Source organism: Delphinus delphis, chromosome 1, assembly GCF_949987515.2.
Source record: "Delphinus delphis chromosome 1, mDelDel1.2, whole genome shotgun sequence".
NCBI classification, from domain to species: Eukaryota; Metazoa; Chordata; class Mammalia; order Artiodactyla; family Delphinidae; genus Delphinus; species Delphinus delphis.
The window spans coordinates 125,483,493-125,509,264 of record NC_082683.1 but is presented as its reverse complement, the minus strand read 5'-3'; the positions used below and the strand labels follow the sequence as shown (position 1 = coordinate 125,509,264).

The 25,772-nt window shown below is 36.7% G+C and overlaps 3 protein-coding genes across 4 annotated transcripts in view; 1 reads left to right on the top strand and 2 right to left on the bottom strand.

Moving 5' to 3' along the window:
- Positions 1 to 78: 78 nt before the first annotated feature.
- On the bottom strand, positions 79 to 348 carry LOC132427788 (SNRPN upstream reading frame protein-like). The gene has a single exon (XM_060015392.1). It carries the CDS (start codon positions 346 to 348, stop codon positions 79 to 81), a length of 270 nt encoding a protein of 89 aa, XP_059871375.1.
- A 2,705-nt stretch (positions 349 to 3,053) lies between these two features.
- Positions 3,054 to 23,632, bottom strand: BLZF1 (basic leucine zipper nuclear factor 1). The gene is made up of 7 exons (XM_060033675.1): positions 23,373 to 23,632; positions 22,209 to 22,284; positions 12,177 to 12,616; positions 10,616 to 10,815; positions 8,684 to 8,812; positions 7,780 to 7,999; positions 3,054 to 4,627 (listed from the first exon to the last, which is right to left on the bottom strand). Exons 2-7 carry the CDS (start codon positions 22,237 to 22,239, stop codon positions 4,442 to 4,444), a joined length of 1,206 nt encoding a protein of 401 aa, XP_059889658.1. The 5' UTR covers positions 22,240 to 22,284; positions 23,373 to 23,632; the 3' UTR covers positions 3,054 to 4,441.
- Positions 23,633 to 23,902: 270 nt separating this feature from the next.
- The window catches only part of NME7 (NME/NM23 family member 7), a 263,043-nt gene continuing 261,173 nt past the window's right edge, over positions 23,903 to 25,772 (top strand). Inside the window, exon 1 of one of the 2 annotated variants that reach the window (XM_060033650.2) lies at positions 23,903 to 24,001. In XM_060033650.2, coding sequence (XP_059889633.1) covers positions 23,999 to 24,001 — 3 coding nt within the window. In that variant the 5' untranslated portion in view covers positions 23,903 to 23,998. The remainder of the gene's footprint in view (positions 24,002 to 25,772) is intronic. The other variant, XM_060033658.2, reaches the window with a different exon arrangement.

The window sequence follows — 25,772 nt, the reverse complement described above, 5'->3', positions numbered from 1 at the left end:
TTTTGGGATCCTTAAGACCTAAGGGAAGGCTGGTTTTTTTTCTCTTGGAATCAGCTACCCAGGTGTTCCAATACTGCTTTAACCACCTCTTGGCGTCTCAGCTAAGAATGCCTGTCTGAGTTCCACATGGAATTCCACCGCAGGTACTTGCTGCTGCTGCTGAGACCACCTCGGGTACAGGCGACACGCCTGGTTGCGTAGCGAGGCTGTCCTTCTACGTTTGACTTGGACTTCCACCTCTGGGATGTGCTGTTCCATGGTCCATCTCAAGTGTAAGCGGTCCCTGGCCCTGCTCCATCGTGCCACTGGCCGCTCCTCAGAACAGAATGTCTCCAGTGGCCGTTCCATTCTGCCTGGGCATCCTTATTTTGTTCTTGATCTTAGGAGGAAAGCTTTTAGTCTTTTAGCATTAAGTATGATGTTAGCTGTGGGTTTTCCATAAATGCCCTTTATGAAGTTGAGGAAGTTCTATTCTTATTCCTCCCTCTATTTACTCCTTCTATTCCCATTTTTCTGAGTGCTTTTATCATGAAAGTGTGTTGGGTTGTATCAAATGCTCTCTGCGTCAAGTGAAATGATGTGGTTTTTCTTCTTTGTTCTAGTAATGTGATATATTACGTTGGTTGATAGTCTTATATTGAACCACCCTTGCATTCCTGAGACAAATACCACTTGGTGGTATATAATCCCTTTACTATGATATTGTATTTGGTTTGCTAGTATTTTGTGAGGATTTTTTTCATCTGTATTTGTAAGAGAGATTTTTCTGTAGTATTTTTTTCTTGTGTCTTTGTCTGGCTTTGGTATCAGGGTAATGCTGGCCTCAGAATGAATTAGGAAGTGTTCCCTGTTCCCTCTGCTTTTATTTTCTAGGAAGGGACTGAGGTGGATTGGTATAAATTCTTTAAATAGTTGGTAGAATTCACTAGTGAAACTATCTGGTCCTGGACTTTTCTTTGTTGGGATGTTTTTTGTTTTTTAATATACTTTATTTTTTAGAGCAGTTTTAGGTTCACAGCAAAGTTGAGCAGAAAGTACAGAGAGTTCCCATATATCCCCTGCTCCCTCCATCCCTAAAACCTTCCCCAGTATCAACATCCCTCACCAAAGTGGTACATTTGTTGCAATCAATGAACCTACATTGACACATCATCACCGAACATCCGTAGCTCACGTTAGGATCCACTCTTGGTGTTGAGAGGTTTTTGATTACTGATTTAACCTCTTGTTATAGGCTTGTTCATATTTCCTATTTCTCGAGTCAGTTTTGGTAAATTGTGTTTCTAGGAACTTTTCCATTTCATTCAGATTATTTAATTTGTTGGTGTATAATTGTTCCTTTATTTAAATGAGGTTGGTAATAATGTCCTACTCTCATTTCTGAGTTTAGGTATTTGCATCTTCAGTTTTTCATAGTCAGTCTGGCTACAGGTTTGTCAATTCTGCGGATCTTTTCAAAGAACCAGCTTTTGATTTCCTTGATTCTCTGTTTTTCCATTTTATCTCCACCCTAACTTCAATTGTTTTCCTTCCGCTAGTTTTGGGTTGTTTGCTCTTCTTTTTCTAGTTCCTTAAGGTGTAATGTTAGGTTGTTGATATATGAACTTTTTTTTTTGTTGTTTAGCTCAGTTAACTGTTATCTTTATTATTGACACTCTTAAAGCAACAGTTGCAGAGGTGTGCCACCAGTTTGTGGTTATGAGTGTATGTATATAATTTTTTAAAGTTTTTTTATTGTGGTAAAATATATATTACCTAATTTATGATTTTGATCATTTTTTAAAATGTAAAATTCTGTGTCATTAAGTACATTCATATGTTGTGCAACCATCACCACTATCCATCTTCATAAATTTTCAACAGCCCAAACTGAAACTCTGTACCTAATAAACACAACTCTCCATTCTGCTTTCCCTTAACCCTGGGTAACCGCTATTCCACTTTGTCTCTATGAATTTGATTATTTCAGGTATGTCAAATAAGTGGAATCATCTAGTGTCTTAAAGATTCATCTGTGCTGTAGCATATCAGAATTTACTCCTTCTTAAGGCTGAATAATATTCCATTGCATGTATATACCGCATTTTATCTACTCATCCATCAAAGGACATGTGAATTGCTACTGTTTGGCTATTGTGAAGAATGCTGCTGCTATGAACATTGGTATACAAATATCCTTTTGAGTCCCTGCTTTCAATTCTTTCGGGTATCTACCTAGAGGTGTAATTGTTGGATCATGTGGCAATTGTGTGTGTAATTGTTTGAGGAACTTCCATACTGTCCTCAATAATGGCTGCACCACTTTACATTCCCACCAGCAATGCACAAGGGTTCCAGTTTCTCCACATCTTTGCCAACGCTTGTTATTTTGCTTTACTGGTAATAGCCACCCTAATGGATATGAAGTGATATCAGTTTGCATTTCCCTAATGATTAGTGATGTTGAGCATCTTTGGATGTACTTATTGGCCATTCGTATATCTTTTTGTGGAGAAATGTCTATTCCTTTGCCCATTTTTTAACTGGATTGTTTTTTGGTTGTTGAGTCGTAGCCCTTTATTTATTCTGGACATTAGACCCTTAAAAGATACATGATTGCAAATATTTTTCTCTATTTTGTAGGATGCCTTCTCATTCTGTTCATTATTTCTTTTGCTGTGCAGACGGTTTTAATTTTGATGAGGTTTATCTATTTTTTTCTTTTGTTGCCTGTGCTTCTGGTGTCATAGTCAAGAAATCATTGCCAAATCCACTGTCATGGAGCTTTTCCTCTATGTTTTATTTTTTTAAAAATCTTTATTAGAGTATAATTGCTTTACAATGGTGTGTTAGTTTCTGCTTTATAACAAAGTGAATCAGTTATACATATACATATGTTCCCATATCTCTTCCCTCTTGTGTCTCCCTCCCTCCCACCCTCCCTATCCTATGTTTTATACTAAGTAAACCTAAAGGAAAGGCTGAAGAATCAGTTGTAAATAGTATAAGCTAGATGAAGACTTGAATTGAAGCACATCATTCTGGGGGAAAGATAAATAAATATTCACACTAAAGAAGGCAGAGAAATTTATTGCCACTTGAAACTATAACTCAGATGAATCAGACCAAAACAAAACAAAACCATTAAGTTGACATTAAAACATGTTGTTATTTGATCATATTTGTCTTTTGAGGATTTCTTTACTGATAGGCACTTCTGCAACCAGTTAGGGTAATTTGGTGTAAACATTTTGTGGACATTTTTAAAGGTATACAAAAGGATGTTTGATGATAGCCGGTCATAAGTAAATAATAATATATATGACATAAAAATTGATGAATTGCATTTTTGAGTTTGAACAATGTTCTAGAAAGATCCGTTTTTTTTGTTTTTTTTTTTGCGGTATACGGGCCTCTCACTGCTGCGGCCTCTCCCATTGCAGAGCACAGGCTCCGGACGTGCAGGCTCAGCGGCCATGGCTCACAGGCCCAGCCGCTCCGTGGCATGTGGGATCCTCCCGGACCGGGGCACGAACCCATGTCCCCTGCATTAGCAGGCAGACTCGCAACCACTGCACCACCAGGGAAGCCCAAAGATCCTACTTTCTCTGCCATATTTCATAAGTATCAAATTGGATACTCCTGTTGTGCTGCAATTGCCAAAATGAGCTCAATAGTTAGAATGTTTCCTCTGTATATCAAATTGCATCCATTCAAAATATGGAATCCCCTGCACAAAACCAAAATGAGAACATGTTTTGCTCAAGCATTTGTTAATGTGGCTGTAAAATATTTAAAAGTTTCCTAACATATAGCATTTATTTTTAAAGTAGTCCCTTCACCCACAGTGTTTCCATAAGACTCTTTTGTAGCCCCTAAAAATCACCAAAAAGGGAAAGGACTCCTACCCCACTCCCTCCCCGACCCCTGCCAGCTACTTTTACTTTAGAGTGGAGGTCAGAAAACTTTTTCTGTAAAGGACCAGATGGTAAATATTTTAGGCTTTGCTAGTCATACAAACCCTGTTGTAGCTACTCAATTCTGCTGTTGTAGCACATGAAACCAACTACAGACAACAGTAAATGAATGGGTGTGGCTGCATATGACCCAAGGCTGTAGTCTGCCAATCCTTGCTTTAGAGTACAGAAATTAATTTGCTTATGTAAAATATATAGCAAGATTAATAAATTAGAGCCTAAAAGAAGGTACAGAATCGTTCTTTTAGTCCTTTAGGAAAACCATCCTGTAATGCCTGTATTGTCTATTTCAAATATAGCTACACAGTTTCACTTTTTTCTTACCCTGAGATATTTATTAAGAAAGGGTAATCCAGAGTCCAGTACATGAAACATCTTTGGGGATATATATTATTTAAATAGAAAGTGATAATACTTCTAGCATTAAAAGAACCCCAGCTGCCAAATTATAATGACTCTGTAGTGTGCCTCCAACATACTGACTGTTAAAGGGCAGTAAGTTCTCCCTGGCAGTTACTGCAGCAATTGAAAGTTATATTTTCATATCTTGTATAGGGATGAAATCGTCCAATATTTTTCTTTGTAGCAAGTAAGGTGGTTGGTGAAGACTCAGAAAACGGATTATCAGCTGAGCTCTCTGTACAGGTGACTGGATCCAAAATGCGTAGAACCTAAGGAAAATAAGAGGTGATGTCAGATGTATGCAGGAAGGACTGTAAAAGCCCTTGGTTTTATTAATATATAAAAGTGCTATTTCATTAGTATGAAACTGCCATAAAAGATAACATCTGAATGATGCATTTGATTAGAGAACTTATGCCTTTTCTCAAAAAGCTCTAAATTTGACAATGATGTCAAGTTATTATATTACCTAGGTTACCTATTTTAAAAAATAATGAAATTACTCTTATGCATATTGATGAAAATATATGAAAACATAAAAGAAAATTAGGTTATATCAATTTTACTATAAGTGATGTTGATTTTTATCTTTAACCAAAAAGTATGCACTACCTTTCTCCCTCAGTCCTTCACTGAACTGCCTGGAACTGGGATTCTGCCTTCATTCTTCTACTGAAATGTTATTTCAAAGTTTTTGATCATTTACTTGTAAAATCAATGGTTTTCATTTCTCTTTTTCTAATTTATATGCAATATTTGATGCTAACGATCATGCTTTTGTTTCTTGGATTCATGGACACCATACTCTCTTAATTCTTCTTCTGCTCTGATTCTTCCTATTCTGTTTCCTTTACTGAGACCCACAACAGGAAGAACTCTTGGGTTGAAAAAAATTCTCCAATTAAGGGCAAGGATAACATGGCTGGCTCATAGCTCCTGTTTCTCATTTTCATATTCTTCCAACCATCATCATATGATGAACATGGGTTATTGGGCAAAGGAGGCAGGTACTGGAATTGGAAAGGAATTGGGAAAAGCAGTAGCGGAAAGAGCTTTCTCTCCTTCGATGTAAGGCTTATTCAAAAACAGCTTCAGAAATGGCTTGAGAGGTCTGTTTCCCTAGCTCTCATATTGTCCAGCAGGTTTTTTTCCTTCTAAGTTACCAATGTACCCAAAGAGCTATAGCTAATTTAAAAATGTCCTGGCATCATTTAACAGCTACCATTCTATTTTAGTACCTCTGTTTTTCTACTGGATTACTGCTTTTTCGATTTAGTTTTTGATATCCTTCTATTTTTTACGGAACTTGGTTAGATGCTACTGGACAAACAGAGATAAAGGGCTTATCTTAAAGCTGCTTATAAATTTAGAAGGGAAAATTATAACAGTACCCCAACTCTCTATATGTGTTATTACATTATGTGCCTTTAGAGGGAGGAACAAAATGCCAAAGGAATACAATTAAAGGAGACCAAGATACCAGTAGAGATACAAGGTTTCTAGATTTTAGCCTGAAAGTGATAGGGAAGGATTTTAAGCAGGGTGCCTTTCAGAGAGATCACTCTATACACAGCGGGTGGATGAGGGAAGGAGTGGGCACTAAAGCAGACATGGGAAGAACAGAGAAAGGGAGTTTACAGCAATAATCTAGCTAAGAAATGCTGACCTTGAAGCAATGTGGCTAAAAGGTCCAAGAGACACTAAGGAAGTAGGACTGTCAGTTTTGTTCAATGAGACAAGGTGGATAAAGGATTGGGAGAAGGGGATGTAAACCAAGCCTTGAGGCTACCCACCATGTATCGTGAAGTAGGAGGGTGTAGGGTTACGTAAGCCAAGGGAAGAGAGTGTTTCAAGATATCAGGAGTAGTTAATTATACCAAATGCTACTGGCAGCAACCAGGTAGGCAGCAACACCATTTCCCAACAAAAGAATAGAAAAAGAGAAACGATTTTGGATAAAGCTGATGAGTTTAGTTTCAGGGACTGATTCAGTAAATAGCTGAACACCTACTGTTGTACAAAGGATTATGCCAGACCTTGAGGAAATGCAAGACATAAGCTCCTTAAGGAACTCACAGTTTGGGAGAGAGATTTAACATGATAAAGAGCTATACTAGATATATATATATATATATATATATATATATATATATATATATATATATGTGTGTGTACAAAATGGAAGCCTGGAGGAAGGAACATCTAGGTTTGCCTGTGGGATTCAGGGAAGGCTGATTCTTAAAGGCAATATAGTGGTTGGGCAAGAAGAGAGATGTTGGGAGGGCAGTCTAGGCAGAGGGAAAGTATGTACAGAGGCATGAGATACAGTGGCCTATCTGTGGAATGCAAGTGGTTAACACTGCTGGGATGTGAAGTGCAGAGGGTGGACACACCTGGAAAGTGATACTAGAGAAGGGGAACTGGAATAATGATTAATGAAAGGCCTTCTCTACAATATGAAATAATTCAGATTCAGTAATGAGGGAGACTGGGAGCCCTCTGAACAGCAGTACCAAGAATGATGGGATTGGCATTTTTGAAATAACTCACTGACAGTAGAGGATGGCATGGAGGCAGGTAAAAAGCAAGGTGGGGATATTGGTGAGGAGGCTATTACTAAAGTTTAGCCTGGAGATCAGGTGTTTGAACTTGGGAGAGGGGATAAATTAGAAGGAACTGACAGGACTTGTAAAGGCAACAGGATTAGAGGGATGAAGGATATAATAATAAAAATGATAGCTACTATTTATTGAGAAATTACTGTACCTATACTGGAAACTGCTACAGGCTTTATATGTATTATTTTATGGAATCCCCAAAACTGTTGAGATCACAGTTCATGGAGAGATGTTGAAGATTTTAAAAGTGGAAAAGTTCTGGTAATGACAAGGCCTATGACTGGGATGAGGGTGAACCTGGATGGTTGTAGAACTGTGAGACCACAGTATTTGACAGGTCACCTGCATGAGCCCTCAATTCACACAGGACTGAAGGTACCAGGTCTACACTAATTGCTTCTGTGGAGTCTGGCACATTCCCATCTATATGGGGAAAAAACAAATAACATCTTAGACCAGAAGTAATCAATTATCTACTCTTGATTACTAAATTAATAGTTCTACACAGTGGTTTTCATATCAAAATGAGCTCAAGAAAAGGATTATCAATGATTCAGTAGCTAAAAAATAGGTCATCTTTAAAAACAACTACAACTACATTTTTTTCTCAAGTGTTTGAGAAAATTAAAGCTCAGAGGAGGAAATAATTTTCTACAAGATCCCTAGCTCATTAGTATGACAATCAAATTTTGATCCCATATTTCCTAACTCCCAATGCCAAGCACTTTCCATTACAACATGTCACCTTTCAATACGAGGACAGTCTTAGAGGTTCCACAGATCATGAAAGAGAAGTATTTTACCGTTTCAGCCATTTTTTCTGCTGGGGTGCTGCAGAATTCAACTGTTGATGGAAACTTTTTTTGACCATTAGTGCCAACATTTCCCAGAAGATGAGAATTTACTGCTTTTGCCAACTTGTGATTTGTTAACGCTAGTTCTGCTGTGCTGTGAGGTTGCGCGTTAGGGTAGTAAGTTTGCTCTCTTCCCCACTGCAAGGAGACCAAGAGCTCCTCCAACAACCTGCAAAGAACACACATGAGCACTCAATATTAATAAAAGGATAAAATCTAAAAATCAAGAATGATGAATAAATGAGAAACATATTTCTGAAATCATATAGTATCTTTCTCCTCTATCTTTCTCTCAGAGTTCAATAAATCAGGAAGTCTGGTAAAATAAGTCAGATTACAGAAAGCACTTATTGATTTTATGGTTATCTGGAAATCATTCAACAAACAGTACATTTTTTAGTTCTCATATTTTAGTACAGGTAATAATAGTGTACTCATACAGTATTATACAACTACAGATTTGTGCATTTATTGAGATATTCATATGGTATATGTATATGATAATTTTTTGTGTGAGTTACATTGGTTGATTTCTAAATGATAAACTAACTTATAATGCTTGGGATAAAACCTACTTGGCCACAATCTATAAACATTTTTATACACTGTTGGATTTGAATCACTAAAATTCTGTTAAGGATTTCTTCTATTATAGATATAACTAATTCTCTCCCCAATTAAGAATAAAAGAAGCATGTCTTCTGTTTTTTCAGTCTTTCTCCCTCCCCTGGGCATCTGTTTTAAAACATATATGCTCAATAAGTTATTAAATATAGAAATACTAAAGAACTATCTCAATAACAAAAATTGCAGGAGAAAGGAGAAGAGTTCAGAATGTAAACAAGTGCCATACTTCTGTGTAGTTATCATTTCCTGACGAAACTGTTCCCGTTCACTCAGGAGATCTTGTATAGCACTCTGTGCATCACGGTTTTGACGCTGTAAAACCGCTCTGGAGTTGGTTAACTCATCTGCCATAACCCTGGAAAAGATTAAAGTCTTACATATAAATTCTCTGACAGTGTTAAGAAGTTAATATACTACCTTTGTGACTGTCATTTTTAAAAACTTACAAAAAAGATTTAATATTGTCAAATTACTTCTCAGTTTTTAAATCTTCACTAAAAAACATTTAAAATCTTTATGAGCTTAGAACTTATTAAAGGGACTCAATTAAAATATCTGTTTACAAAATGACAAAGGAAACAGTTTTTTAACTTTCCTATATAGTGACTTTGGAACTTGTACTTTAGTCTTATTCTAGATTAATCAAGTTTTGGAAAAAAATAACATTATTTAAATGTTTTTTAAATATGGAAAATTTAAGAGAAAAAAATGAGTTATTTTTCTGCCATCAATTACTTTTTTGTCCTTAGAAAAATATTAAATATAGAAAGATTTATAAAAAAGCAAAACTAAGTCCTTCTTCCAGACCAGCATCCCCATCCTTCTTTTATAGTCAGTGATCAATAAAGTAACCAACATATTTTTCTAGAAAAAAATAATTTATGTGTATATCAACAAAAAATTATGTGTAAAAATAACTATATTCATATTATTTACAAAAAAGGGATTATTTAATATAAACTTTTCTATAGTTTGCTTTTTTTCACCTAATAATTTATCTTGGTGATTTTTTTTCATATTAGCACACATAGAGCTAACTCATTCCCTTTTTTAAAAAAAAACAGCTTAATGTTTTCTTCTGATTGGATGTACCAAAATGTATTTAACCAATTCTCTATTGATGGAAATGAAGCAAAATTTTAAAGTATTTTTATTCAGCTGAAAATCTTAAAACTAAAGTCTCAGACCATAGTAACCACTGAATTCCTTAAAATGAAAACAATTCTGACATTAAAAGATTAAATCAACTAAAATATCAATAAAGTTTGGTTTAATTATTATTGCCCTTAACGTGTTACTATCAGCATCGATCAGAATGTTAAAAAAAAGTTATTACAGTAATCTGTAAAATATATGCATGATTTGCTTCTTAAGCTGTTCAATGAGAATTAATTAATATTCATTCTAAGTCAATAAACAGTAAATAGTCAATAAACAGTAAATTCATTTCTCCAAATAGATCCTATAATAGTACAATTAGAAATAGATGTGTGTTAGATGGATAACACCCAGATCCTTTCTCCAGTAACTCAAAGTTGGAAGGAGGGGATAAATAGACAATCATAATATATAAGAGAGCTTCCCAACTACCATGGGCCTGGTGGTTCTAGGGGCCTGGGGTTCTCACCTCTACTGGAGAGTAGCCTCATCCAATAGGCTATACAGTATGTCATACAGATGTTATCATTTTCTGTTTGTGCATGGTGAGAAAAAGGTTGGGAAGCTCTATTATGTAGTAAAATGAGCTATAAGAACAGAGCACGAGAGACAAAATATGATGTACGGAGTGGCAATGATATTTGAGTTCTCCAGATAGAAGGTGGGGAAAAATAGTCTTTTAAAAAATTTACATATTTATTAATTGACTGAGTTTACAGTTTTGTTTTGATCTTAAACATTGTAGTAGGAGTGATTTCTACTATAGAAGAGTAACTCAGAATTCTGGAATGAGGGAGGTGCCTTTTGATACCACTTTTCCATTTACGGAGACTGTATGACCATCCAGAGGAGGAAGAGTCCACATCTTAAATAATACACGAGGTACTCTGACAATTTGAATCAGAAATTTTCACACTACAATCTATTTTCTTGCATTAGGGGTCAAAAGTCTGATAGAGCAAAAGCTAGGAAATGAAATACTCTTTAAAATAGAAAATACCTGCTTGCAAGGAATTTACTTCGCCACACATCACACTGTATGGACATCCGTTCTAACTGTTCGGAAAGCTGAGCTGTGTTTCGACCTAGGGCTTCGTTTTCTAAAATAAGCTGATTTTTCTCACGGGCTAGACGTTCAAAGTGATATTGAAGATCATCCCCAACAGAAGCCACCAGCAGCTTTTTTAACTCACGATTGACCTGGAGGAAATCATGACCAATACAACAAGCTCAAAGTGATGCCAGTGACTTTAATGTAGCAAAATGAACAAAAGAGAAACTGTTTCATGTAGTTTGGACCTCCATTACTAAAAGTGTGTATCAAAAAGTGATATTAAATATTTAAGTTTCATAATGTATATAACCATGTCTATATCTCTATTAATCTATAGTCCATGTGGTTATAATCTGAGCCTCTTATTATAAGAGTACAAATCATTATCATAAAAATTACAAACTGCCTCCAGTCAACACTTAAAGGCAAAAAATTAGAAAAGTGAACCAATAAATTTTGCTAAAAGATATGACCGAGTGTTTTATAAATCTTTTCCAACATTTAAAAATTGATTTCTTTGTGCCTTAGGATTTTTATTTTTAAGAATTTAAGCAAAAAAGCAATTCACATGTCTATAAGCATGTTCTTCACATTGTTATCAAAAATGCAAAAAATTAAAACATAAATGTCCAATAAAAGGTATTGGTATATGGTGCAGTCATTGAAGAACACTGTTGCTATTAATAATGATATTTTAATAGAATATCCTGTATTAACAACTAAAAGACAACTAAAAAAAGTGAGTTACAAGGCAAAGATATACTCAGTATGTATAATTATGCATTTATAGCCAGATGGTATAATATAGGTAGCACTATTTTCATTATTTTTTCTGTATTTTCTAAAATGTTTACAAATAAATATGTACTAGTTTTGTAATTTGAAATCAGTTATTTAAAAATATATTATTAAATATATTAGAAACATATTTGAATGACAACCACTAACCATGGTGTCACAAAGACTAACATCTAGCAAAAAGATGTATAATCTAACAGAGAGGCAAACTGGGGCTGGTAAGGCCATTACTAAGATGTAAAGATTAAAGAAAGTGAATCAAGCACTATAGATAATTTTCCATTTACAATGAAGACACTGATACTTATACCACCATTCTCTTTATTCTAAGTATTATCTATACATAGAAAAAAATACTTGGAATTTATGGATTCTTAAAGCAAGGATTATTAGCTAGTCTTACTTAGTCAATCTCTGGTTTGCAAGTTCATAACTGTAACCTCCTTTACAACTTGTAGGTGGTCTTGTCCGAAGTACCTCACATTGTCCAAAGTACCTCATACTTCAACCATGTTTAGAGGATAAGTTCCCAACATAAACTACTTCTATTAGAGGCACTAAAGAGAATGAGAAATTTAAGAGGAAGTTTTTTCGATAAATGACAAGTTACAATGACATTGCAAGAGGAAGTATTGTTTTCTAACATGCAGGCTCAGAAGGCCCAGGTATAAAGAGAGGTACTCATTAAACCTATTAAGGCTGTTCTTACCTCGGACTGTACTCTGAGCTGGTTTGAAAGACCTTCTTTATCCTGTAGTAACCTCCTTTCAGAGTTCTTGAGCTTTTCCAATATATTCTTTACCTCGGATAGTTCCTTTCTGGGTTCTTCAACTCCCTCTGGCTGGCCAAGGAATTCTCCTTTGTGATGTCCCAGAGACTTAACCTTTGCATTTTTGTTGGGGATATCATGGGTTATAGCGGCTTTGGGAACTAATATTCTTACAGCTTCAACTTCCACTGCTTTTTCAGCGAGAATCTTCCCTAGCTGAAGAACGCCTGGGCTCTCTGACGGAACTGCTTTCTTTCGTGGACTTGGAAGGACGTGATGCTTTATAGGTTGGATTCCAGGAGTAACTTCAATAGATTTAGGTGGTTCCTCAGTTTCCATTCCATCTCCCGCTCCTCGAATTGGGGATGAAGTAAGGATGACTATAGAAGGGAAAACGAAACATAAACTACTTACTGAAAAGAAATGCCAGGAAAATGCTAAGACATGCTTTACCCTACATTCAGAATTCCTGGTACTGAAAAAAAGGGAAAACATTTAGAGTAAAAATTTTCAAAACAATCATGTGTCAACAAAAGATGAACAAAGTCTTACAGGTTCAAACTTTCCTTAAGTAAATGGTTTCTCTCTTGGTAGAAACTGCAAGAGATTTGGAATCAAGGTATTCGGCTTCAACTTCTACTTCCTAGTATAATCCTAAGTAAATAATGTAACCCTCCATGAATCTCTATTTCCTAATCTGCAAAATGGAGATAGTAACAACTATGCTACAGGGTTGTGGTACGAAACAATGTAATAAGATCAAATGCCTGGCACGTTGTAGACACTCAATAATATTAAATATAAAAATAAAATAAGCTATGTATATACGTATTTGAAAGTGTCTACCTCAAAATAGATTGACCTGTTTTTGTGAACTCTTAGCAAAGAATGCTTCACAAGTTATCCAACCAGATTCCTTAATACTCTCTCTCCTAGACCTTTGTTTCTGCTATTTCTTATTCTCTTAAATGGCTTCTTTCGACACTTACTGTGATTCTCACTTATCCCTTTAAGAAGTCAGCTTAAACTCTACTCTGCGTTAAATTTTCCCAACTGTTCTAGTCTACTCTCTGAATGCCTATGCTACTTACCATCTCAAACATTCAGTTTGAATCTTAATCATGAACCATAATTATCATTTATGGGTTTTGTTATATGCTAAATCTCACTTTCCCAATAAGTCTGATAAGCACACTACGGCCAGGCATCATGCCCTAAACAAGTGGAAGGAGCATGGTATTATAGAAATGACATGAACTCTGGGATCAGCCAGATCTGGTTTTGAGTCCCATTTCCACCACTGCTACCTGTACAATCCTGGACAAAATCCTGCAATTATCTGAGCTTCAGTTTCAGCCTCCATGAAAAGAATTTAACAATACATCTAGGGTTACCTTATGTCTTAAATGAGAAAATGGTTAAGTAACAAATAAACATTTATAAAAGATTTACCATGTGCCAAACACTATTCTAAATACTTTACACATAACTCATTTATCCTTACAGTAACCCTTTGAGGTAAATATAATTAGCTCTATTTTATAGATGAAGAAAGTAAGGCACAAAGAGGTTCAAGAACTTGCCCAAAGTCATACCACACAGTAAGTAAGTAGAAGATGCAGAATGCAATTCTGGGCAGCCTGGTCCCAAAGACTGAGGCCTTAATCACTGCACACACTGCCCCTTTAAGTGTCAAAAGTGTCTTGCACAGAATTGCAGACATTCAATAAATGGTAGCTCCCATTCCTTTCCTCTGTAACTTAATACATTGCTGCACACATTTACTAATTTGCTCAATTAAAATAATCTCCCGTCTGGGACTTCCCTGGTGGCGCAGTGGTTAAGAATCTGCCTGCCAATGCAGGGGATATGGGTTTGATCCCAGGTCCGGGAAGATCCCACATGCTGCGGAGCAACTAAGCCCGTGAGCCACAACTACTGAGCCCACATGCCACAACTACTGAAGCCCACATGCCTAGAGCCCGTGCTCTGCAACAAGAGAAGCCACCGCAATGAGAAGCCTGCTCACCACAACTAGAGTAAGCCCGTGTGCAGCAATGAAGACCCAATGCAGCCAAAAAAAAAAAAAAAAAAAAACTCCCCTCATATAAGACAAACCTGGCTAGCCGTCCTTAGTTTAGATAACCTTTGGAAGGCAGCTATGCTCACCACTATACTATCATTGCTCCAGTCAAATAACAAAAATTTTGTTTCTTTTCTCCTATTTTACCTTACCTCAAATTAAGCAGTGTAAGAAGTTTCACTGAGTCATCTTTCTCCAAGAAAGGGCTAATTTCACTAATTGATTCAAGAAAATAAGTGGTTTAGAGCTTAGAAAGAATGGAGGATCTGCTAGAATGGGAAATGTTGCAACCCTGAGGAAATGGCTGAGATGATACCTAACCTACATGGAGTTCTTGAATTAGTATATTCGGTAACATCCCTATGAGCTACAAGTTAGATTCCTTGCCATTTTACAAGTCCAGCACACATCTGAGAAAATGGAGGCCAAAACCTAGGAATGGTAATAATTAGCTTTTATTCAATTTACTATGTGCCAAGGACATAGTTCTAAGTCCTTCAGATGCATCAATATCATTTAATTTTTACAAGTTTCATGGGGTAAGCACAATAGTACCCATTTTGTAGACAGAAACAGAGGCTGTGAAAGGTTAAATAGCTTGTCCAAATCATCAGTGTCAAACTGGGATTTGAGTCCGAATATGACTCCAGAGCTAAGCTGTTAATTGGTCTGGGAGGCCTTCCACACACAAAACTATTGCCTCATCAACCTTGAACTTACTGCCTCTGCTAATAGCCCTATTTGTCAGGTTGCAAAAGCCCACAGAATTTATATAACAGTTATAGTGAACTTAAAAAAATGCAGATCTGATCTGCATCAAACCCTTGAATGGCTTCCTGTCACTCTCAGAATAAAGACCAAGATCCTTACCATGGCCTATATGGCTCTTGGTGATCTGGCCCCCTGCCTATCTCCTGGGTCTCAATTTATGCCATTCACTCCCTCAGATCCTAAGTTCCAGTGTTACTTGCTTTCTTTTAGTGTCTCAATAGGAGCAAATGCCTTCCTCTTCCTCTGCAGACATTTCTTCTTGGAATCTTCTTCCTAACTTCTTCTCCCCTACTCATCCTTCAAATCTTAGTTCAACCTTTCCAAAGGGAAGCCTTTCTCTAATCTTCCATGATTAGGCTAGGTTCTTTGTTTACACGCCCCTAGAGAAAAGACCCTGCCTTTCTCTGTTTACCATTTATCAAAATGGTAAACATTTTTTTCAGTGTAATTAGTTATATACTATTCGTGCCTTCCACTAGGATATAAGTTCCATGAGGGTAGGGACTATATGTCACTCATTTACCACTATATTCTTAGTAAAGTGCCTTGTACCCAGAACTCTCTATCTGATAAACAATAAATAAATGGAAGCAAGAGGAGGGGAAAAGGATAAGCACATATAACAATGGTGATGATAAACTTCTGAGTTTTACGGGCAACAAACATGCTGCTTGGTGCCTAATATTGGCCAGACATTGTATGAGGTAGTGGGGACCTCTATGCTTAAGAAACTTACTATCTAAACTTGAGGAGACAGGACATACATGTAAAAAGATAACATGTGTTACTGGGTAATATATAATAAGTGTGCAATAAGTGGTAGAAACATATTTCTACAGAAATTTGATTTCTACAAAAATGTTAATTGAACAATCATGGACTATTGATCAGTCTTTGGTGAATTCATTACTATCTAGCCAAATCATATATTCATATGATTTGAATATACGTTTACAATGTTGTGTTAATTTCTCGTGTACAGCAAAGTGATTCAGTTATATGTATGTATACATTTTTTTCATGTATTTTTCCATTATGGTTTATTACAGGATATTGAATATAGTTCCCTGTGCTATACAGTAGGTCCTTGTTGTTTATCCATTTGATATATAATAGTCTGCATCTGCTAATCCCAAACTCGCAATCCATCCCTCCCAGGTTTCTACTTTTTAATAAGCTTATTTTTCTTCTTCTTCCAAACTTAGTTATATAGATACAGAAACTACAGAGTAGAACAGATTATCATCATACACAGTCACATATCTTCTGGTTTCTATTACTATTTTTTAAAACATTACATTATTAAAAGATACTAAGAAGAAAAAATTACATATATTCTAATCATTCTAAAATAACTTTTCATTACTTCAAATTCTTCAATATTTTTATATACTTATACTCATAATTAACTTTATAAGCTTAATATATTTTTCTGTTTTGCTAGTCTTCATATTTTCATTTTATGACTATATTATTCCTTCAAGTTAATATAGCACTATTTAATTAATTACTATTTTATTGCTGGATGTTTAGACTCCAATTTTTTATTATAAAAATGCTTTAGTGAATATTTTTATGCCTACAGGTTTTTTTTTTTCAAATTCTGAATTATTTCTTTTGAATAAATTCCCAAGAATAGAATTAATGTGCCAGGTGAAGATCTGCATTGTCAAACTGCCTCACAAAATAACTCTACTGACGTATCAGTAGATCTATTACTTATGTCTTTATTTAGTTTTATTTTTTGCATGCTCCATATCCATGAGCTAATGCAATGCTTAAAAGTAAATAAGAAAACATTCTAAAGTGTTTAGAATGGCACAGTAAGCGCTCATTAAATGTTACCTCCTATTGCTTTTATTATTATTCTTTAAAAAAATCTAATAACTTTGGATCTTGATTAAGGGGAGAAAAAGCTTAATATCATAAAATATAATTGTGCCTTTTATTCTCTTATGCTAAAGTTTTACAAAGTTATATCGTCAGACTTTAGGACTATTTTTTCATTTATCAGATTTTTGGGGACTTTTTCCTAAGTATGTAGTAATGTACTGGGAATCCTGAGTTATGTTACACAGGAGGTAGAAAGACATCTGAGGTATAATTAAGGTGTTCTATTTAACAAAACGTTTTATATTAAAATAAAATATTTCGTCATTTCTATATTAAACGTTAACTAAGACATACCCTGAGCTTTAGGACTCACTCTACTTTCAAAAAGATGAACAAAGGAATACTTCCGAAAGTGAAATAAAGGGTTTGGTACTTAGTTCACGCTGTAGCACATCAGCATGGAGAAGGAGAATTCCCACTGAACTGTTTTAAAAATAAAGGCCTATTCCCATGCTTTTAAAATATGGTTTCAAGTTTGTCTAACTCTATCTTGTGCAAATTTAATTTTGTCACTAAGACATCCTGGCATTTAAGAAGTAATGTAGAGTCATGAATTAACTACAGATTCACAATAAAAAAACACAACAAAAAGACACACTAGAGCTATGCCATTCAGGCCCACTGAAGCTGAAGAAATAAGAAGCAGGTGTGACATCTGTTAAGATTAAATACGATTTCTAGGCAAGTCGTAACATTTTTGAGTTGGAATTTTAGGTAATGGAGATTCAAGAGCAAATCACAAAATGGTTAATGCTAAATTTAAAAGGCAAAGGAACAATGGGTATTGAACAGAAATCTCTTTTCAAACAAAATTGTCATAAAATTCCAATCAAGAAATTCAATCAATTTGGTTCAAACTCAATTTACACTTCCTTTATTTAAACTGTTCTACTTACTCAAGCACTTGTGAGTCCCAAAGCTGTACCATATCTCACAGGGCAGCTCCCTCTTTGTAACAAGTGTGCTTCTAGCTACTGTGCATGGGCAAGGAGGCAAGGGGGAGTCAGGGCTTTACATTTTCTCGCCCAGTAACTCACTTTCATAATTCTATTTTTTCTGTGACCCACAGAGAAACCTTTATTACATATGCACTAGGCCCAATCCAGGGCACATTCATGAGCAATTACCTTCAGTCAAGTGGGATGACAGTGATCTATGGTACCAGCTCTGTAATTATGAGTAATGTTTAAGTAAAGCAAAACATCAATCCCTTCCCATTCTTTGAAGGGAAACAACAAAACAATTCTTCAATTACTCATCAACATTAACGTCCACCTGTGATCACTTATCAACGAATTAAAACATATCTAAGGTTTATGGCTCATTCTCACTGCCTTTCCCCCAAATTGGTGAAATGTAGCAAGAGAACAAATAATTGTTCAGTAGGGGTTGGCAAACTTTTCCCATAAAGGGTCAGATAACATTTTAGGCTTTGTGGACCATGAGGCAAAATTAAGGATACTACTGATATATAGGCATTTATATATGAAGAGAAAAAACAGAATTTTAAAGATGAAATTCAAATTATAATTATTGAGTGAAGTTTTTTTTGGGTAATATAGGTTTAATAATGAAAAGAATAGAGTTCTTTTTTACTTGGGATAACACCTGGCTTAAATGGGATTCAAAGCTCGTGTTCCCTATTATCAGACTGCCTGCAAATATTCTCAGCAGGCCCAAGAGCCATAATTTGCCAACCCTTGCTCTAGAATACTGAGGCAAAAAGAACATTATTTTATAGTCTGTAATGAAACAAACATTTCTCCTTTTTTGATAAAACTGTAAATCTATGGAGACAGATACTCAGAGTCAGCAGGATGGTATAATAAAACTAGACTAGACTCTGAGTCAAAAACTTCAGTCTCCACTGCCACACATTGTGTGACCTTGGGCAAACCATGTAACCTTACCTCCCCCCCCATCCTACATTGCTTTCAGAATAATGCAAATAGAAGAGTGTTTCAAAATAATTTGTTTCCTTCCTAAACTGTTGAGATCTCCTCAGGGCGGGGACTGCCTCCTAATCTTGGTATCATCAGCTTAATGAAATGGTGCTTGGTGCAGAAAGGTGAGTAAGTGCTTATGGAAGTTCATCAATGTTAACATTAACACACCACCTAGAAGATTTCCTTTTAACATCCAATAACTAACTCATTTAAAAACTGCTCAATTTCTTTCCTCTACACGAAATCATTAATTACTAACTCATAATCTGACAAACTTTTCAGATCGTATGCAGATTCAGTTATAAAACAGTAAAATTAGGGATCATCACTTGGTAATTTTAAATTAATATTCTTTTATATGTCACCAGTATCACCCAATGAAGCTTACTTACCACTAAATTAGAAAAATATGCTATAGGCAGTTGACTTAAGAGTCAGGCCCACGTTTACTGATGTGGAATCCAAACGTTCCTTTTATCACAGGCCCCGCAAATAAAAAGAGCTTCCCGGTCAAATAAGTGTGGGCAGTGCTGCATACCACATATATCTCTTTGGAGCTGCACAGTGTACATTAGTATATTAAAGGCTCTAAAGGGTCCTGTAGTATAATCTCTCCCTTAATCCAGCATTTCTCTAATTTATCTGTCCATGGAATCCTTTTTCACCTAATAACTATTGTTCCACAGACTTAGAGTTAAAAGTTAGACTATTTTATGGAATTATAAATATTTGAACATCTCAGACCTTCCTATTTGGTCTATTTTCACTAAACTGTCTGACTTTAATCCCTTTACTTTTAATTTCAACCTTGCTTCCCCAAAAAGTTTTGGATTCAAATTCTAATTTTCTAATTGTTCCTATTTATTGCATGTTTCCCTTTCAAAAAACCTTAGCAGCAAGGACACATCCCTCTCATGATGACAGCATTGCTCAAATGTCTGCTGAGAAGTTCTGTCCCTATAAGCCAATCTTGCTTCTTTTCTGAGGCAGTTACAGGAAATGCAGGCAACTGACAAATGTCAACCATATAAGTGCACCTTTTCTCAGGCCATGTGATACAAGTAACTGTTCTTCACTAACGGCTAAAATGATATTAAACGAAGGATTAAGACTAACAGCTGAATTACCTACCTCACTGTAAAATTAAGATCAAATGAAGTAATGTATGTGAAAGTGCTTTATAACTCTAATCCTCAGTACAAACAAGTAACAACAAATAAATAATTTCACAGAGGCCTTGCAATAACTAACTTCTAATTACTAATGATAATGTATTTAGTTTTTCGCTTTTTGCCAGGTACCATGCTAACTGCTTTCATAGTAGTTATGATTTAATTGCTCTTATTTCCCATTAATCCCCAGCTTATTACTTTCATTTCAGTTTCTGGTTTGCTTATTCTAATAATATAAAAAGCCTCTGATGACCTGAAATGCTCTTGCACTCAGCTGAATTAAATTCAATTAAATATTTATTGGCATGATCTTCGCTGTCTAAACACATTTAAACCCCCTTTAAAGAGTTTGCTTTTGGAGATCTGCTTGCTGCAAAACTGGCTTCTAGAAAATAGTTTCCCATCTCTCACTGACAGCTCCAACCTCCACAACTCACTCTACCCAAGAATAACCTGAATCAAGAGGAGCTCACTTTGGGACATGCTAAGACTGTTATCTATGTCTAAGTGAAGATAATCAGTAGACAGTAAGCTACAAGGGTCTGAATCACAAGGAAAGAGATCTGAGCTATAGATAGATTTGGAAGCCATCCTTATAATTACTAAAGCTGTGAGAGTAGAAGAGAAGGAGGGCTGAAAACATTAATATTTAAAAGATAAACCAGAAAAAGAGGAGAATTAAAAAGAAACTATAACTGGAGCAGTGGTGTCCAACAGAACTTTCTACAATTATAGAAATGTTCTATATCTGCACTTTCTAATGCAATACCCACCAGCCACGTGTGGCTATTGAGCACTTCAATGTGGCTAATGTGACTGAGAAACTGGATTTTTTTTTTTTTTTGAAACTGGATTTTTAATTTTTTTTTTTTTTTTCGGTATGCGGGCCTCTCACTGTTGTGGCCTCTCCCGTCGCGGAGCACAGGCTCTGGACGCGCAGTCTGCTCAGGCTCAGCAGCCATGGTTCACGGGCCCAGCCGCTCCGCTGCATGTGGGATCCTCCCAGACCCGGGCACGAACCCGTGTCCCCTGCGTCGGCAGGCAGACTCTCAACCACTGCGCCACCAGGGAAGCCCTGGATTTTTAATTTTTAAAAATATTAATTTAAGCTCAAATAGCCACATGTGACTACTGCATTGGACAGTGAAGGGCCATAGAGTAGATGGAAAATAAGAGTAAAGTCATGGAAATCAAGGAAAGAAAGTATTTCAAAAAGTGGGCATGATCAATAGTATGAAATGTTATACAAAGGACAAGCAAGGCAGGACTAAAAAGTAACTACTGTAGTTAGCAAATGTTCTGAGTTGAATTGTGTCCCACCCATACCTCAGAATGTGACCTCATTTGGAAATAAAGTCATTGCAGATGTAATTAGTTAAGAATAGATCATACTGGAGTAGTGTGCACCCTAATCCAATATGATTAATGTCCTTATAAAAAGGAGAAATTTGGACACAGAGACATACATGCACAGGGAGAATGCCATGTGAACAAAAAGGCAGAGATCACTGTGATGTGTCTACAAGCCAAGGAATACTAAAAATGGCCAGCAAACCACCAGAAACTAGGCGAGAGGCCTCGAACAGATCCTTCCCTAGTGCCTGCAGAGGGAGCATGGCTCTGCCAACACCTTGATCTTGGACTACTAGACTCTAAAACCATGAGACAATAAATTTCTGTTGTTTAAGCCACCAGTTTATGATACTTTGTTACAGCAGCCCTAACAAACCAATGCAATAAGAAAAAGGTCTTTTATACCTGATAGTTGTTTGTCCATCTACCCAAATCTTTAAAACTGTACATTCTTATTATTTAAATCTTAATCTTCTAGTGGACAGAGAACATAGCTATAAAAATTTGCTTTTACACTACTGTTTAACAGTAGTAGTCATCTAATAAATACTACCAAATAATGTTACTATTCACCTGTATATCTGTAGTACTGAAATGTAAACACTGCATTAAAAAACAAACATGAAGAGATATGAAATACAAATGATTCCCAAGGGCTCTATGGGGTTTGGTTACCTGGCTCAAACAGTCCTTCGTCCTATCATCATAAATTTCATGTTTTAAAAACAATTATCAGCAAAAGAAGAACACTTACCTTTGGTTTCTAAACTTTCAAGAGTAGTCATTTTTTTCACCAATAAAAATGTACCCCAAGACTTCTACTAAAAAACCTAAAAATGTATAAAATGAAAGAATTAAAACAATACCATATAAACACATTCACTAAGTCCCTGTAATTGATATACTGTGATATTCTCCTTCTGCATTTAATAAGGCTGCATTTAGGAGGTGCCCCTTAATAGCCCTTTTTCACAAGGTGATATTGTTATGGTTCCCAAATGTCTCAAAAAAATTAGGGGTGGTTTATTTTCAAATTTCTGTTTCAGTGTATACTCTAAATTACCACCAGTATATTCTAAATTATCAGATGTGTGTCCTTAAATTTAGCTCAGAAAGAGTACTATAGTTACTGTAGGGGCTTCTGTATCACTGATATGACGCCAGGAATTTAAAAGTAATTAAAGTAATTATGTTCTCAGTAGACATTATTGACACTATTTTGTTCACTATATATATCAGAGAGGAGCTTCTCTTCAGATGTTTAACAAGCGACAAAAAATTCATGATAATTTGCACTTCTTGGTAATAAAATTAAAATGGCATAGCATATGCTTTCAGAAGTGTATGCATGGCCTTACAGTATAGACTAAGATTCAGTGGAGAACGTGAGAAAGAAGGTGATACTAATGCAGTGATTATGAGTATGATGAACTGGACACTGGATGACAACTGGTTTCACCATAAAAATGATCACTCGGGTACTCGATATAACTTGGCATAGCGTCTCCCACGACTACCTTCCTCAAAAGTCACAAACCCTCCTCCTATTGTTCAGGAAACAGGTCTCCAAAGACCCTTCGAAAGAGCAGTGAGCCCTCGGAAGATGCGCAGCGAAATGTACGAGCGCAGCGAAATGTACGAGCACAGCCAATGTCGGCCGGCAAACACCAAGGGAAGGGGGTGAAGGATGGGTCTGGAGTGGGTAACAGGTATGAAGGCGGCAGGATGGAAGCGACAAGCCTGTCAACCTCTGCGGTCCCCAGAAGTAGAATCCCAAGTTCCGTGCCTGTCTGAACAAGCCTTCCTGGAACAACAGGCAACCTTGCCTTACAAAGCGATTGAACACCAAACTTCAACTCAGACCGCCGTCCCGTTCCAAAACGCCCTCTTAGTTACACAAGTCCGTTTTTGGACTTACCTCTCAGACTCTTACTCTTCCTATTGCAGGGGGTCTCACCTTACAGGTTCTTCGTCTAGATCTCACTGGGCTAACTTCTCCACACACAACTCTTGCACTCGGAAGCCAATCCGCCCAGGCCTTGGTGACATCAAGCTTCTGGTTCACAAATAATCACTTCCGATTACTCAGGGTTTCGTTTCCGGAATACTTTTCCAAAAGAAAAAAGTAAACACACTCTGTGGTGCGTTTAAACTCAAGTAACACAGAACATCTTCTGTAAGACTTCAGTAAGTGAAAACTGGATGAACCTTTATTAAAAAATAAAATGTAGACTATTTGGACCCTAGCCGCGTATTAGTTTGAACTTCCGAGTTATCTGTCGGCCAAACGGAAGTGATGATGCTGGCACGAGGTAGGCGGTGTTCCGTCGCCCCAGGCGACGGAGTGAAAGGGCGGGCCTGTCGGTTGGGTGGGCGGAGCTGCGTTTACTTTTAGCCAATAGGGACGAAGGGGCGGGCAGGGCGGCCCACGCAAAGTACGGCAGTAGGTGGAGCTCTGTTGCCAGAGTAACCCGACATTGGTGTTGGTGTTGTATACTTCCTGTCGCAACCATACCTGTTTCCTTGTGCTGAGATCCTGAGGTGATGGTGAGTGCCAGGCGAGGCCAGAACGGCTCCGGGGTCTTCTTTACTCCGCGTCCCAGGTCCTTGGTTGTCTGGGCACTGAGAGGCGTCCGCGTCCCATCTGCCTTCACGCCGTTATCTCTTTCTCCCTTTCCAGGAGCAGTCCCTGCAATTTCCTCTTTCCCTATTTCTTGTAGCACTCTGAATTCCACTTTGGTACTGCTAAGCCTCGAGAGTAATGTGACAGGAAGTTTAGGGGTAAGACACTGAGTCTGTTAGTCTGAGGTGAGAGATTATTTCGACCATTTAAAATGTTTTCATTTTTCATCATTGCATTTTTGTTTTTCAAGCTCCCAGCTTCACCTTAACGCGCTTCATTTAATAGTATGTTGTGGTGTGTGTATAACTTTCTCATTACTGATCCGAACCTCCCTAGTTCCTGAAATCTTTGCTTTCTTGAGTGGCCGAGTACTGTCCCACACCCTGTCTAAGGGCCATATAGTAATAGTTGTATTTTGCATTAGCTCTCTTCTAGCCAGTTGATTACCTTCTAGGTCTGTGCTTTTTAACAGGAATGCCCCTCAAGATCACTTCTGGAAAATTCACTTGCTAGAGCCTCACCCCCAGAAATTCTGAATAAATAGGAATGGGGCTCCGTATTTGCATTTTGAAAAAGCCTGTAGATAATTCAGTCACGTGTTTGAAAACACCAGTTAATTCACTTAATTACCAAATATTTTAAACACTTACAGGTAAAGAACTGGAAGATAGAGAGATGACTATTGTCAGATGAGTATAGCTATGAACTTAACAGAGACCCACCCACCACCCCTTTTCCAGTACTACTCAGCAATCCATTTTATTACTCCAATCTTCTGCTGCCCTTTTCCTTCCGAGCCCTTTCCACACCTTCACTTTACAAACCCTGTCCCTTCCCCTCCATTCTAAGCAGATGACAGAGTCTAACAGTCACTTTCTTTAACCTCATGCCCCAACCTATATATTGATCTATATTTTTTACCCATCATTCGGTCTTGTGTTTCTAGTTGATAGAAACAGGTGTTGAAGGATAATGCTTCCATCTTTGCCCTAAATCTTATTCCCTTCCATTCCTTACAAGACTTTTGCTTCAGGTTATAGTTCTTCTTTCCTGTGCTTTCAGCCTCTTCCTCTCTATTTCCTTCTCAGTGTTCAAGTCATACATCTTAAGAAAATGAAATAAAACAAAAGCCCTTCCCCTTCCTGTGTTTATCCAGTCCTCCCATCAATCTATCAGTAAACTGCTGGAAAGCATAGTGCTTCCATTTGTATCAAATTCTGCTCGGTCACTTACGTCCTCAACACTCTGTTGTCTGAATTCCTCTCTAATGGCTTCATGAAGTCGTTCTTGCTTAAATTTCGAACGGCCTTTTAAATGCCAAATCCAGTAATTTCTTCTCAAAATTTATTTTATTTAGCCTCTCTGACAACTGAAGCTCATGATTATTCATTCCCTCTTTTTTTCCACTGGCTTTGCCTGTTTTTAAAATGTCATTTTCTGGGACTCACTCCTTAATAATTTCACTTCTCAGTCTCTACATTTTCCTTGGTTGATTTCATGCACACACATGAGTTCTACTAATGCGTAAGCATTCATTCTTAAATTTCAGTTTCATCTCAGACCTGTTAAGGCCTAGTTGCTTCCTGGACATCTCTACCTGGTTACCGCAGAGGCCCCTCAAACTTGTACTTACCATATTCAATCGAAATTATTTGCTCATAGATTTGTCACACTTGCTAAACTGTGAACTGTTAG